At 44.1% G+C, this 15,957-nt stretch overlaps 1 protein-coding gene across 8 annotated transcripts in view; it reads left to right on the top strand.

Moving 5' to 3' along the window:
- Positions 1-14,915, top strand: part of RAVER1 (ribonucleoprotein, PTB binding 1) — a 317,338-nt gene extending 302,423 nt beyond the window's left edge. For all 8 annotated transcript variants that reach the window (XR_013610968.1, XR_013610969.1, XM_078689186.1 and 5 more), the window contains one exon: positions 11,012-14,915. Coding sequence is in view for 6 of the 8 variants with exons in the window: in XM_078689186.1 (XP_078545312.1) it covers positions 11,012-11,158 (147 nt within the window). In the remaining 2 variants the exon portion in view is untranslated. The remainder of the gene's footprint in view (positions 1-11,011) is intronic.
- Positions 14,916-15,957: the final 1,042 nt, after the last annotated feature.

The raw sequence follows: 15,957 nt of genomic DNA on the forward strand, positions 1-15,957 counted from the left end.
GCTTCTTTGCACTTTAGACATGAACTGTTTTGCACTGTCAATATCACTTTGAAATGTACCTACCTATTGTAGCTCATTCTAGCTTGTTGTGCTCGCAAGATATATTATGTAGGAATCAGTTATTTTATCCTGCATACTTATGGATTTATCCGGTAATAGTTGGAAATTGTAAATACTTATTTTCTTTTGAACAGCTATTTATACTGTCAACCTTGCGTATTTGCATAGTAACAACTACAATGTTTAATATGTTTATGTTCATGGTCACATGACCTGGTTAGAGAGCTGGGATAGGCGGGCCACCTAGCAGTATAAAATCAAAAAAGTTACAAACAGTAATTGCATGTGAGCAAGGGCTTGCTTAGCCCGAAACGCGTTGTGCACTTTTACCAGCTGAATTGCTAAATAAAGAACCTGTAACCTGATCCAGTGGTCCGTCTCCTGGTTATTGCTTCGCCGATCCGAGTGGGGATTGGAAGTGGCGTGGTGGAGTTTTCGTGTGTGTGTGTGTGTGTGTGTATGTGTGTATGTATATGTGTGTATGTTTATATGTGTATGTTTATATGTGTGTATATATGTGTATGTTTATATGTGTATGTTTATATGTGTGTATATGTGTGTATATGTGTATATGTGTATATGTGTGTATATATATATATATATATATATATATATATATATATATATATATATATAAAAATTTTTTTTTTCATATTCATTTCGACCTGGCACCTGGTGGTGAAAAACTCAAATTAGTTTTTCACTACTGCAAGGCCTGCCCCACTCATAGGATAACATTGGAGTTACCTTATTACATTTAATACGCTGTATTGCCCAAATGGGAGCAGGGAAGCAGTTCTTGTTAGGTGTCTTTGGAATTGTAATAAATACTCACTTATGGTGAAATCGGATTTTAAATTACAACTTTGAAAATGCCACTTTTATTCAGTTGGCATTTTCTTGCCGAAGTCATTTAGTGCCTGCAGGCTGTCTAAGTCACATGACTAGGTGTAGCTGACAGTTGGGCTTTGTGCATTCCTCTTGGATACCCACACATAATAGAGCTTAGGTGTGCCTAGATGGGCCTCAGTAGCAGGAGTGGGGGGGTATCTGGGTGGGGGGGGGAGGACACCCTACTTAGTTTGTAGTTTGAAATTTTTTGGTTTGTATAGCGCTGAATCACCCATTAGGGTATTTCGGCGCTTAGGACGGCAAAGAACATCCAGGATAAACTAGGAAACGTGGTTTTTCAGCAGCTTTCTGCACTGGAGCAGATTCTGACAATTACGTAGATGAAACGGTAGCTTATTCCAAAATACAGGGGCGAGGTAGGAGAATGATTTCACCGCTGCGCGCTTTTTTAACACTGGGGGTTCAAAGTAGAAATTCCAAGCCTGATCTAAGCACTCGTGCTGGGGTATATATGGCTAGTTTGCTAGTCAGATACGCACGGCCTTGGCCATTGAGGGCTTTGAAGATAGTGCAGCCTATTTTAAATTTAACCCGCTTTCTCACCGGAAGCCAGTGAAGATAGTTAAGGAGGGGTTCAGAGGGTGTTCTGGCTGGGGCATCGGCGACAAGACGGGCGGCAGTGTTCTGCACAACCTGAAGTTTAAGGGAGCCTTCATTGGCTGAAAATAAAAGGGCATTGCAATAGTCAAGTCTACTTAGTACCAAGGCTTGTATTAACGTTTTCTTGGTAGGCGAGGGTAAGAGTGGAAATATTCTTCTAAGTAGACTAAAGGTGTAGAAGCATGAGCCAGCAGTGTTATTAGCATGAGCCTCAAGAGTTAGTTTGTGATCAATTCTGATACCCAAGTTCTTGACCACTTCTTTAGGGGCCGGGACGGGGCAGGACCAAGTTCCTCCGGCCACCAGTGTTTGGTCCGGATGTTTGTAAGTTGTTTTTCTTCGAAGAAGTCTTTCCATTCACGAGGTAGGTGACTTCTCCTTTCGGTGATAGTGCGCATGGGCATCGACTCCATTGTTGGATTGTTTTTTTTTCCCGCCATCGGGTTCGGACGTGAATTGCTGCGCTCTTGGTTTAACAGTTTCTTCGGTTTCCCTTGGTGCGCAAGAAACTCACCCTCAACGGTATTGTTTTCGATCGCATAATTCCATTCTCTGCGTATCGTATTTACTTAAAAACCCTTTTTCGATCGGGTAGCTCTTGGAAGGCCGTCTGGCCTACCTGCATCAGCCCGCTTCGCAGCTGATTAACAGACTCATTTAAATACTGCCCTCTGTGCCAAGTGAAGTATCTGCGCACGACTCACACTGTGTGCAACCTGTGTTTATCTCCGGAGCACAGAGAACAGGACTGCGGAAAAAAACACTTTGGGACCATCTGGCTCGCCGTTGCGACATGCAGAGCTAATACACCAGTTCCATTCTGGACCTCTTCAGAGAAGATTCGGAACAAGAGGGCAGAGACGCCATGGGAGCAGAGGAGGAACAAGACCCGATTTCCCTCTCTGACTACAACTCCGACGGGGACGAAGATATCCAGCAAGGGCAGCTTACCATGAGGACAGATTCTCCCTTGCCTCAAAGTCCACCTTAGCTCAAGAAGGCGGCTCTGGTCCAACCCCCGCCTCCGGGCCACGATCGGCACCGAGAAAACGTTTCAGGTGCCCCGCCTTCCGGCTCGACACCGAAACACATCCAAAACCCTTCCGGCTCCAAGCAGAACCATTCGAAAACGGGCTTTGAGCCGAACCCTTTATTTTTTTAATTTGGTTCTATTTGTCTGAATTGTTGTGGGATTTTTCTTGTTGTGTTTTCACTTTATTACTGTTTGAAGTATTGTATAAATGATTTACTCATTGCCTCTGTTAAGCTCTGTTCTAAGTTACCAGAGCGTTGACCACCAGTTAATTTGGGTTTTGCAGCTTAAATCTTTTTTGGGTACACATGCTGTGCATTATTTCACCATTTAGTGGTTGGGTCAGGAAGAGTCTCACTGAAGTCTTTCTTCCACCCTATCCTCCCATTCTTGGCATTGTCTCCCATTTGGGTTTAAACCCCTCCTTCTGTGACATCCGGTGTATGCCACAGAAGTCCTTTGATGCATTTACCATCTTCAGGTTTGTTTTTTCCCCCTTTGGGTCTGTAAGCCTATAGGTGAGCTCCGGATCGAGGAAGGAAGAAGGAATTGCTGGAAGAAATCCGTTTTTTCCTCCAGTAATCACCGACGAGGGAACAGGATTGGCGGCAACCAATAGAAAGAGAGCAATGGGAATATGCTGAAAAACGCAGAGGAGAGAAGACCGAATTAAGAAAACGTGGTCACAGAATGAGAAAAGGCATTCAGCATACCCCTTTAGATTCTGACCCACGTGCCGCCACAAATTCTCACAGAAGGAGACACCCATGAGGTCCGTAACCTCTGCCTCCTCAAAGTCCACAGTGCAGTGTGCGCAGAATTCCTGCCCAAACCTATTGGGGCAAGGTAGAAGCAGGGGAATGGGGTGAGAGAGGAGCACAGACTAAAGGTAAACACTCTGAGCCGAGAAACCGTTGAACCAAAGGCCTCTAACTCGAAGAAACCAGCAATAACGCCAGAAAAGTCCACGCCAGGGGACAAGGTGAAGCCCAAGGAGTCACACGTGTCCAAAAGAGGACACTGATGCAGGCAAACCCTTAAAACCTACTTTGTCCTTGACAGGCGTTCAGAGACATGGAAGGGAGTCAGCAGAAGTCAGCCTTTCACTGTCTACAAAGATGGGAGCCATGACTGTTGAAGAGTCACTTGGTGTCGCCAAAACTGCTGAAGCACCAGACCTTAACGCCCAACTTATTCAGCATCGGCATAGACACAGATGAAGCGGAGCGCGACTTACAAAGAAAATCGCTCAAAGTAGAGAAGAAAACATCTCGAGGCCACACTCAAAGCTGATTCACTGCAGGGCTTCAGAATTCCACTGAAGAGGCAGGTGGAAGTTGAGAAAACAGAGGAGCTGGAGCAGCCTGCTACAAGAGCTAGAGGAGGAGTTCTGTAACCTGGAGGAGGAACATCAAGAATGCTTCGCACATAGGAAAAGCAACAGATGACTGGCAAGCACCCTATATAGACTCACTAGCGAAGGGGTGGGGTCTTATTCATCAAAACCATCATCACCAGTCGACATCGCTGCTTACAACGGAGTAGTAAAGACTGACCCAGGTACCTATGGAGCACTACTGGAAGAGGAACAATCTGAAGCATGCTTCCTCCTGGAGATCCTGTTACTGGGGCAAAAAAGAAACCAGTTATTCCCAATGCTTCCAATCATGTTAGACTAGGGCAGCGAGGCATTTAAGGAGCCAGCTGCAACTGAGGCAGTAATGTGAGAAAGTGCCCTCTATCTGCATAGTTGCCCTCCACTTTTTGCTGAGCTGCTGATGTACTTTGCCTGTGTGTGTCCTGGGCTCTTGCCAATCAGGTACCCAGGGCCTATGTTCTTTACCAAAAACTGCATTGAAGACCAAACCCAATTGACACTCTCTGGCCACAGGACTATGACAATTCAAGCTGTCATGACTGCAAGATACCGATGTGAGTCACGTGCACGCACAAGGTGCGCGTTTGGTGCCTGGGCTCTGAACACAACTCTAATGTTGTGTGATAAATGCTTCCTAATGCATCTGAAGACCTTCATGGAAGTCCCGCTCCTACTCAGTCCTGGTTAAGAGTCTGTTTCTGCAACTGCTCCACTTCTGAATGGGGCTCTACCCCATCCCACCACTCTGACTTTTAAATCTAGACGCGTCTCTTCAGTCTCACTCACTGAAGGTCACCAGCCAGGTAACAGATCCCTGACACCCCAGGAGTTCCCCAGGCCTTGGTCAACCCTTGCTTCAGATCTTGGTTCCAAGAGACCATGCTGCTAAACTTTAGTGTGTTTCTGGCTCCTTCAGGCTCACCTTTATCTGGGTTGTACTGCCTCAAGTACAGACTTCCAGTCCAGCCCCAAGGTCTAAGCCTCTACCTGTTGCTGCTACCAACTCCACTGGCACCAGTTGGTGATCTAGTGCCCATGTTGGAGCTTGAAGGGACATCCACTCACACAGGACCAATGTTGTGCTGTGAAATTACAAACGTGCTACCGGATTTCATGTAATTGGACTCCAACCCAGTGCCTCCACCACACCAAAACTATCAACAGAGGCTCCATTTTCTCTTTGGTTATAAATCTGATCCTGTGCCAGAGGAGTGTGCTTCTCAGGTTACCCTCTTTTTACATGGTTGCCCCCACTTTTTGCCAAACTGTTGATGTACTTTGACTGAGTGTGCCCGGAGTTTCTGCCAACAAGGTACACATGGCCTGCGTTCTTTCCCTCAAACTGCATTAAGACAAAACCCAATTGGCACTCTCTGGACACCTGTCAGTCCCTTGTAAATGATGCCATAGGTACCAAGGGCTCTGGGGCCAGGGAAGGCCTCTACAGGCTGCAGCACTTATTGTGCCACACTTAGAGGCCCTGTACCTTAACACACTCGCACTGCCATTGCAGGCTGCATGTTTTGGTGCAGAACAAAGTGAAGAGTCGACATGGCACACATCTGTGTGCCATGCCTACATACGACTGCCCTGCTATAGATAAGCCACCCCTCTAGCTGGGTGCACTAAACCAGTGGTGAGGGTACAGGTGCATGAGCCGGGTAACCCTGCAGTGTCTAAGCCAATTCTTAGATATTGTAAGTGCAGTAATGCCATTAGGAGTATATGGTGCTAGGAGTTTGTAATTACGAACTCCACATCACCATAATGGCTTTACTGAAAACTGAAGTTTGGTATCAAACTTCTCAGCACATTAAACCCACACAGATGCCTGTGTGGGATTTAATGAAAAATGTACTCAGAGGGCATCTTAGAGATGCCCCTTGAAAAACGACCTAACTCTAGTGCCCTGACTGAGTGGCTGCTCGCCAGCTGCCACCACCAGACATATTTCTGGACCCCTGGGTCGTAAGCCTCCTGCCCTCGGGGGGGGGCTGGGGGAGGGGGGGGTTGAAACGATGCAACTCCTGGGACGAGGTGCCAAGCCTCCTCCCCCAGGGTGGGCAGGGACCATGAAGGGGAACCTTCAAAGGCTTGCTGCCTTTGTGAGCTACCCCTTCCCGTTGCTGCTTCCAGCATCTGGCCCCCTCCGGTTGTGACCCCCACTTTGGACAGTAGAATCGGTGGAAAAACCGAGTGAGTAAGAGAGGTATGCCCACCTTTTCCAACCCCACCCCTCCGGTGGGGGAGGCGAGGTGAAGCACAACTCTCTCTGCCATCTTGCAGATAGGAGGACCCAGCCAACAAGAGAGGCATATGCACCCCTCCCACTAGAAGGTGGCATAATAGGGTGTGTACCCACCCCAAGAAGGGGGCACATTGGTCCCAACCTTTACTTACCTGTAACACCCCTAAATCTAGTATTTAGGGGCAACCGCAAACCTTGCCTCCTCAGGCAAGAACCAACCAGAAGAAGAGAAGATGGACGGAAGATGCGTGCTGAACTAAAAGGATGACGCCCACTGACTTTGCCCCAGCCCTAATGGCCTGTCCACACCTCAAACCTGCTCCAGTGAAATCTCGGTGTGTCCGGCAGCCCTCAAGAACCCGAAGGACCTGCTCTGCCTTCCAAACCCAAGACTTTGTCTCCTGTGAGCACCAGATTTACTCCCCCACAGAGACTGGGCAAAATCGTGAGTCTACACCACTCTACACCACTCTGCACCCGATGCTCATGGCCTGAGTTTGAGTGGCCCAACACTTCGAGGAGGTCTCCCCGGCGATCCTGACCTGTGATCTCTGACCTGCCTGAATCTCCAAATGACACCTGCAGTCTTTCTGGGGGATCTGCCCCACTGCGACCGGAGCTGGTAAGAAGACCAGATGCCTAAAGACACCCCTGCACCCGAAGTCCCACAGCCTTGGGTGACCCAACTGACGGTGTCCCAGCATCCCCGGGCATCCCAACTTACCTCTCAAACTGGTGGTCACCTCCAGAAGATCTTCATCCCCAAGCCGGCTGTCTTTGTTGCAACCGTAGAAATCCCATTGAAATCAACAGGGCACCCAACGCCAAAACAGCACCCTGCACCCAGCCACCTCTGTGCCGCTGCGCCACTAAAGGTGTACATTGTGTGCTAACTCTGAACCCTCTTTGCCCTGAGCCTAACACCAGGAGCTTTGCTCCCACAACCTTGTGCCCTGCTCGTGAGCAGCCACAAACTGGAGGCCCCCTAACGCCATTGGATAGCACTCTGCACCTGTCTGCCCTAGTGCCGCTGAGGGTGTTTCAAGAGTGCATCCTTGACCCTGGGGGAACCCTGGTTTTAACCCCAGAATACCAACTCCCACAATCTTGTACTTATCTGCAAACCAAAAACTTCATTTCCACCCATAGGGTTGCATAGACTGTTTTCCTTGAAAGTGTGGAGTTGGTTTGTATGAAACATTGAAAAACTGCATATGTACAAAAACTGATTTACTTACCTTTTCTCTAGGAAACGTCCAAGTGGGATATCCAGGAATATCGCACCGAGTAGAAAAAGTGACTTAAAAAGTAATCTAAAAAGTAACGTACAAATTAATCTGTAAAGTAACAAACATAATTGTGTAATATTGACTTGCCTCTATTTCGACCAACTGTATTTGAACCTGCATTCAACTGTAAAACATTGCGTAAGAGTTTGCAAAGTATTATTTCTCTTACATGCACCAGGCTTGGCTTGGTTCTAGAAATAAAATAACTTAATATTTTTGATACAAATTGGTCTGAATTCAGTCTTTGAGTGTGTAACATAATTTGCTGCCTGATTGTGTACAACAAGTGCTTAACACTACCCTCTGATAAAGCCATACTACTCGCACCCAATACCACAAATAGAGTACGGTGCAATGTACATTTACCTCTGCCTACCTTTGGGGTTCTTCTGGACTCTGTGCACACTCATTTTGGTATAGTATGACAGAGATTGACTCTCCGCATGGGCCAGCAATGGAAGAAAGTTCTTCTTTTGCAGTGGTAGTTTTATGGAAAGCTGTAGTAATAGAATTACACTAAACTTGGGAAGTGTCCCCCGGGCTCCAAAATTGTCCTTATATGAAGGTTTCACCAGTGTTTTTCAAAGTCTATAAACCAAATAATTGTTTTGAAAAATTACTCGTTTTTGAATTCATCTTGTTTTATTCACAAGGGTATGTTCTGTTTTTACTTGATTATTCCATCAAATTTCCAAATAATGCACTCTAATAATCCCAATGCATTTCGGCATGATTAAATGCCTTCTTCTGGGGATGTAAGTTCGTGGCGTGCAAACGCTGGAAAGTGAAACAAGGTGTGGCGGACAATTTTGGAGCCCGGGGGACACTTCCCAAGTTTAGGGGAGTGCTATCTCAGTTCAGTGATCAATTACGCTTTCGGTCGGAGGGCGTTACCCCGGCGCACTATAGAGTTTACTCAATTTCAATTCAGAATTGCTGTGCGTCCAGCTACACCTTTTGGTAATAGAATTACAGTCACACTTCCTTGAGACTAAAACAAATGTTCTTACTGAAATTTTGCAGCCTGTGCCAGCACTTTCAGTGCTCTTGCTTCCTTTTAATGACACACTTGCGCATACTTTTAAGGCTGCCTGGCGGAAACCATCTTCTTGCCTCCTCTTTTAGTCAGAAGATAGGTAGGCAACACAGGCTGTTGACTATGATGGTCTTACCAAGTATCCTACTCCGTAGAGTCTCATTGTACAGAAAAGTGCATCCTAATTAATTTCTGATTAATCTTCTGGATAAATAGGATTGACGTCTTTGGCAAACTCATTTTTCATCTGCAAGTCTTGCACGGAGATCAATATACAGAGTCTGTCTGTGCGGCCATTAAACACACACTTTTGGACATGGTTAGCAAGATGTTAGCGGTCCTGGAGAACCTTGGTCTCTTTGACTCAGGCAATCTATGGCATGTATTGGCAAGGAAGTCTGTACCACTGTTCTGCTTTCGTAGACATGCCCAGGTGAGATCAACTAGATTTTCTGGTCTGGTGATGTATGCTCATCGCTGAAGGTATTTCCTTGATTTGCCTCACCTCTTTGGAGTGAAGGCGGACTCTGCTCTGGAATGCTTGCAAGACAGCAGAGCTAAATTGTGCGTTTTGGGCTGTTGACCACTTTCAATCCGATTTCTCCATTAACAGAATATTTAGGGTTATCCCCGGTGCCCAGCAAACAGGCAGCTTTCCCAGCTAGCGAGGCTGCAAAGGGCCCAGGATTTTCACTGCCGCAGACATGTCAAACAGCTCACAGGCTAGCTAGTGCATCAGACCTCCAATTTCTCTTTTGTTGCTACATCTCAACTAATACAATTTAGTTTACCCAATGGGGCAGACGGGAGGTTGGTTGAGAAGGCAGGATTCTTCACACTTTCCTCCCAAGTTGGCGATCCATCATGTTCGATCGATGGGTCTTACAGATTGTTTTAAAAAGATAATCACTACCTTTTCTCTCCTCCCCATCAATGTTTCTCCCACACCAGAATGAATTTCAGAAGAGCATTTGTCCATCCTTTTGCAGGGGACATGCCTGTTGCTTTCTAAGGGTGCCACAGACAGGGTACTGGATTCAGAGAAAGGCGGGGGATGTTTAGCTAGTTCCTTGTCCTGGAAAATGACTGGACCATTAGCCTATCTTGAACACTGATTCTAGAATGCCTTGCTGCTGAAGGACCTATTCAAAATGCTCTCCTACGCTCAGATCATTTCCACCCTGGATGGTGACCTTGGATTTGCAGGATGTGTTTTTTGTATGCCTGTATTGCAGTTCCATAGATGTTACCTGCAGTATATTCTGTTTGCTGTACTCTGCTTCAGCCTGAAAGTGATGTTGGCGGTTGCTGTCAGTCTTTGCTATGTTTGCATCCCTTGATGACTGGCTGCAGAAAGCAGGCTTGTCACAGTCAGTCGTAGGCCACTGACCGGTTATGGAACAACTACTCATTTTGTTGAGGTTTACATAAGTAAGCCAACGTCACACCTGATTCCATCACAGAAGCTTCCATTCATTGCGGCATTCCTATAGGTGGAATTCAAGACTTTTCCTGACTCAAGGAGTCTGGACAGTTGGGCTCCATTCCAGATATTTTGGGCTTGATCCTGCTTCCTAATGATGTTGGCTGTAAGGCTTATTGGCCATGTAGCCTCATGCATCCTCCTTGTCTGCTACACAAGGTGGCATATGTGAGCTCTGCAGTTGGACCTAAAGTCCCAGTGGGGCCAACATCCGGGCCTTTTCCAACATGATCAAGGTCTTGAAGGAGATGTCCCAAGATCTGCAATGGTGGCTGACTGATCACAATCTGTCCTTAAGCTGGCCACTGTGTATTCTGCATCTGTGAGCGTTAGTGGTGAAGTGTGCTTCACTACTGTGTTGTGGGGTGCAAACAGCTGTGGGGGGGGGGGATTCTTCAGTGGTTGGCCAGATCTTCATCCACCTTAGGCCATCCCTCTATTCCTGAAGGCTTTCCTGCAGTGCATCAGACAATGGCTGGTGCAGTTTCTCAAGGACACCACCACATTCTTTCCAGACAAATTGGTGCTGACTATTCACTTGAGAGTCCATTTCACCAGGGCCTAAGCCTATACTACTGCTTTGGCACAAGGTGTATCTGTTTGAGATCTGCCGCGCTGTGCTGTGGACGTCTGTGAATGTCTACAAAGCATTACTGCCTCTACAACCAAGTCTGACGGGGAGGACATGTTGCCTGCTCAGTTCAGGCAGGCTTTTTGGTCTGGCTTTACCAATGTCATGTGTACAGGTACACTGATATTGTACATTACTTACCAAGAGTTCACAGCCTGACAAAGGTGGAATATTCAAGTGTCTAGATCTGTCAACCATGCCAATGCTGAAGCACTGTAGTTCGAGGCAAGTCATTTTTTCTTCTCCTTTATACTTCCAAGAATGTAGAGCTGTAGAAATAAAAGCATGTATGTTCTTTTACAGAGATGTAGTTTCATGATATGCTGTTCTCTTTTTCCTAGACACCAATTGGAGGTCAGAAGCGTGGCTTTTCTCATCTCATCCCCTCACCAGAACCCAGCCCAGAAGGGGGATATGTTGGACAACACTCGCAAGGTCTTGGTGGGCACTACGCAGATTCCTACCTGAAACGCAAGAGAATATTCTAAAACGTCCACCCTGGAAGCACTATTTTTCAGTGTCTGTTTTGTTATTACCATGTAATGTGTTCTTGTTTTTTTTATGTTTGTCTTGATGCTTTTTTAATTTTTTTTAACTGTGTGGGGGAAATGACCATGGCATCCTGCTGTCACTAATAGTCAAAGCTCACGACACAGGCAGAGCTGTGCCTTCCTAGTGGATATTGCTGCTTACTGTGATTTTTATTTTTATTTTCTTTTAAGGTCTTGACTTTCTTGCCAAAGACCAAATTGCTATAGCACACCACATGTTTGATTCTAGCAGGAAGATAGTCCCTTGGACCACGCACTGTGTACTCATTAGCTCAGCCTAGTTGAGTGTCATCGTTTGCTAACTGTGTTCTGTACGGTGGAGACTTGAAGCATGGGTCGTTACTCTGTTCTCTTGACAGTCATTGATGGGTTACTATTGGTAACTACTTTAGACATTTATTTTTATTGTAGTAGCTGGAGTTCTATTTGTACCCTGTTGTGTAATCCTTTTACTGGCGCTAGTTGGCTGTTTGCTGCCTCTGACTGGGAATGGCTGGAAAAAGGCATTGTTGCATGCAGTGACATCTCAGTGGGTTGTGGTGCAGTGCCTTATCTACAGTTTGGCAGCATTTGGTAGATCTTGTCGAAGACTGAGCTATTGGATATTTAAAGGGTTATTGCTTGATTGGCAGATGCTGTCTTTCAGATTCCATAGCTACACTTATATTGTCCACAGCTCCTTTTCATTGTCTGTCACTGATCATTTGAAGGGTAAATAAGAGGTTTGCAGTAAGTTCAAATTGATTTAGAAACTAAGTATAACCATTTCGTGCAAAATGTGCAGTTATATCTTTCAAGTGACCCAAATACATGGGACACAATTCCTCATTAACTGTTTTCATATACTTGATTGGTACTCAGACTAATTGTTTCACAATGTTATATTCAAACTTGAATTTTATAGGCCTCTTGCCGCAAAATGGTTGTTTACCTGCGTCTTTTTTCACAGTCCAGTAGTCTGCCTGAGAGTTGTACAGGGGAACACAGGAAGCACAAACTCTACATTTTTATTTTGTCAATAACATTCAGAAATCTGCATGCCCTACTTGCATTCTGTGCCTTGGTCAATTTCTTCCACTTTAAAAAAAAAAAAACCTTTGTCAACTGTAGCAAATGTTAGTGTTCTTTCAGTTAATCTCAATCCAGCGTGAGATTTATGTTTTCGTACTACGGTCCCCCACATTTTTTTTTGCTTTTCTTATCCAATAGACTTATTTTTTAATTGTTGTATTATGAATGTGCATCTGTTAGCCTTTGGTAACATGAATGTATCCTCCTTTTATTTTCCTGCCAGGGTGTAAATGTTTTTCTGTTTTATGTTTCAATTGTAGAAGTTGCTTTTAAGGGCCGTATTTTTTAAGGTTTTGGGCCCTATATTCCTATCTGATGTGATTTCCTGTTCTGGTATGTATAGGAAACATAATATAACTGTAAGCAGAAAGCTTATTTTTACAAATGTTGCAGCAGGTGTTTTCTATTTTTGAAAACTATGCTCTCATTTTGGTGAATGTTTATATAGAGCAAGTTTCTGATGCATGCCGGACCAATCAATTTTGGTGGCCTTTAGCTTCCCAACATGTTTTTATTTTTTTAATTTTTTATTATATATGTATATTGTCGTGAGCCTTAACATCTGCAGTCGGATGCAGACTGCAGAAACTGCATGATGAATGGGAAAAGACAGAAAGGTTCAAGCTTTTCAGTCACACCTCCTTAGAGGAAATGGAAACTTAAGTGTATGCTGTGAGGATTTCAGTACTTGTTTAAACCACTTTGTATATGTAGCCTGCCTATTGAAATCTCCCAAATGTACTGTTCAATAATGTCACTGTTTCTGTAGCAGAGAGGAGTTTATTTTCCCCACAAGCATAACTATACCACAGTTATATTTCCTATTCTTTTGAGAAAGGCCTTTATAATTTTTCAGAGAATCTGGCAGTCACTGTATCCACTCATGAACTTTATTTTGCTTGCACCTATTTGATCACTTACCCATGAGACTGCAATATGTTCCATATATGGTGTAGTGCCCCCCCGAAACTATAGTTCAATTTTTCAACTTCAGTACAAAATAGGTGATTTTTATTATTTTAAACCAATGAAGGTTAGGCTGCTGTTTTAGCCCTTGTTTTATTAAAGGGGTTCCAATGCAGAGCAATTGGGACCTCAAATCTTTTACAGCAATTTAGAAATAGCCACATACTGGAGTTTGCCTATTGTATAACCAGACAGAGGAAAATATTGAAAAACATAGGATGTTTTAATTTATTTTTTTATAATTCTGTTATCAGCCTTAGAAATTTGAATGGCAAATATGCATTTTATCAGGCATTCCTAGGTTATACGGCCAACATTTCATACTACTTCACGCTTCATTTTAGGTTTTTATTTATTGCTTTGTTGTGCAAACACCAGTAGAGGGAGTCTCAAAACGGGCACTTGATATCTTAATGTGGTTATATTTTCCTTAAAATAGGAACTCTTGTGGCCCTGGCTGGCTGCGTAGTAAAAGTCCCATATCACCTTTTCTGTTTAGATGTTTGTTGCTTCTTGATGGTTTGAAGTTATGTTTGATAGGTTGACTTTCTAATGCTAGATTTTTTCTACTGTTATTTTGTGATCTGGTTTGCTGTTTTTTGTTTTTTTTTAAAGAGTGAGAAAAAATAATTCCACTGCTTCTTGTTTTCTTCAGAGTAAAGCAATGTTTATAGCAGTTGTTGCCCCTTTTCTTTCTTGTGTGCGATGGGGGGGAGGGGGAATTTCACTAATCGCTGCCTTGACTATTTCACTGTTTGGTAATTTAATCAATGCTTTTCTAAATTTGTATAAGTCTGCACAATCACTCGGTATAGTTTGGCTCAGTTGTTATTAAGTATAGGATCTTATTGAAATAGAAGGATCATTTTGTACCAATAACTGCTTGATATTTTTGCCAACTGAAAGTTCTGGTAGATGGGCTGATTTAGAACAATTCACCTCCACCCACAAAACCTTTGTGTTGCACCGTTGCATGATGTATCACCATTTTGTCCTCTCCTAATGAAATGCTGTGACTTTGCAGCAGTTGGTTGTGGGTTATGTGGACTGTCAAAGAGGCATGATGACCACTTGCACATCCTTGTTGACCTTACAACACTTGTAAACAGTTGTGATCACTTTGTGTGCTCTAAATGTCTTGCACTCAGTTTGGCTGCTTTTCGGAGTGGTGATTGTATTACATGGTATTTATAAATTCATTTTTGTTACTTGGGTGTCTTTGCAGTTTGATTCCTGGGCATTCCAGTCTTCACCACAGCTGGTTTTCCAAATGCTACATTTCACTCCACATTCACATGTCTGACTATATTATGTTTTCCCTTTGTTCTTTGTTGGTGATTTTGCAAACTGTATAAAGTAGACTGTTGGATTGTATTTTGTTTGGGGTGTGGGAGAAGGGGAGGGGGCTAAGGAATCTGGGAAGTCTGGCCAACTTACTGGGGCAGGGGCCTTATTGAGGATTGTATTAGTGCCTATTTCATATTGCAGCACATCAATGCCTGTTCTACACCACTTGGCAACATAACCTTTTTTATGGCCATCACTGTAGGGCATGCATCCTTACGGGTAGACCAACATATGGGTTCAATTTGTGAAGGCAATTCTACAAGTGTTACCTGCTGCATTGAAACGTTTTAAGTAAAATAATTTAATGAGATGTGGTTTCTTAGTGTTTTCTTTGTGTGGTGCTTTGTTTATTCAACACAAACTATTTTAGGCAACCTGCTGCAGTCTACCATACAGAAGCTGCTTTTGTAACTTTCACCACCTACCCTAAACACTGCTGCACAATGGCTTGGGCTGGGGAATGGTATGTGCCCACTATAGATATCAACATTTGAGTTTGTTGCTCTTTTGTTTGCTTACCAAGTCAAAGCTTTAGTGGGTAACTCCCAGTGGACTCCAAACACTTTCTTCCTTACATTGCACAAAAGACTTCAACCCTGTGTGAGACCTGTTCCAATGCATATGGATGGTCTTCCAGCTCTTTCCATGTAAAGTCTGTATATTCTCGCCTAACTGGTCTTTTATTTCCAACAGTCTTCCATATGTGCACAAGCACTTAATATGTGCATATGAGCTCATGATTGGTGGTGTTCATGGTAGTCCTTGTATCTTACAAGATGATGCTATTCTTTGTGTGAGGCACACAGCATCTGTTCCGTAAACTGAAGTTTGCACTTGGTCAACTATTGTCTCGATGCCTAAAAATTGGTTGTCCCTACCAAAGCCCTTTTGATTTAGCTAAAGTATGAGTGAAAATGCCACATTTCCTGAACAAGATCTTTTTTTTTTCCAGGCCTCATTCTTTCTGGAGCAGTTTCATATTTCACTAAGGTCGGCCTCATTCACTCTAGGGAGGTTCAACTGTGTTTTATCACCTAGATTAAACTGATCACTCTGGAATCAATCATTCACTCCAACTCTGTCCAATATTAGACAGACCACTTGAAAATGTTAAAGTTAAAGATCACTTGATTAGCCAGGCCTGGCTATTGGAGAAATGTAAGCAGTGAGGTAGGCAGCCAGTGTTCAGTTCAGCATTTGCTCTACTCCTAAGGAGGGCCTATATACTACCCTTGAGGAGAACACGAAAGAGCCTGGAATGAGACAGCTGCTGCATCACAATTTTTCCGTCCGACTGAACTTGCGTGTGGTATTACTTTATCATGTGGTATAAACAGTTTTTCCATGCAGAC

The sequence above is a fragment of the Lissotriton helveticus genome, chromosome 1_1 (assembly GCF_964261635.1).
Source record: "Lissotriton helveticus chromosome 1_1, aLisHel1.1, whole genome shotgun sequence".
Classification (NCBI taxonomy): Eukaryota; Metazoa; Chordata; class Amphibia; order Caudata; family Salamandridae; genus Lissotriton; species Lissotriton helveticus.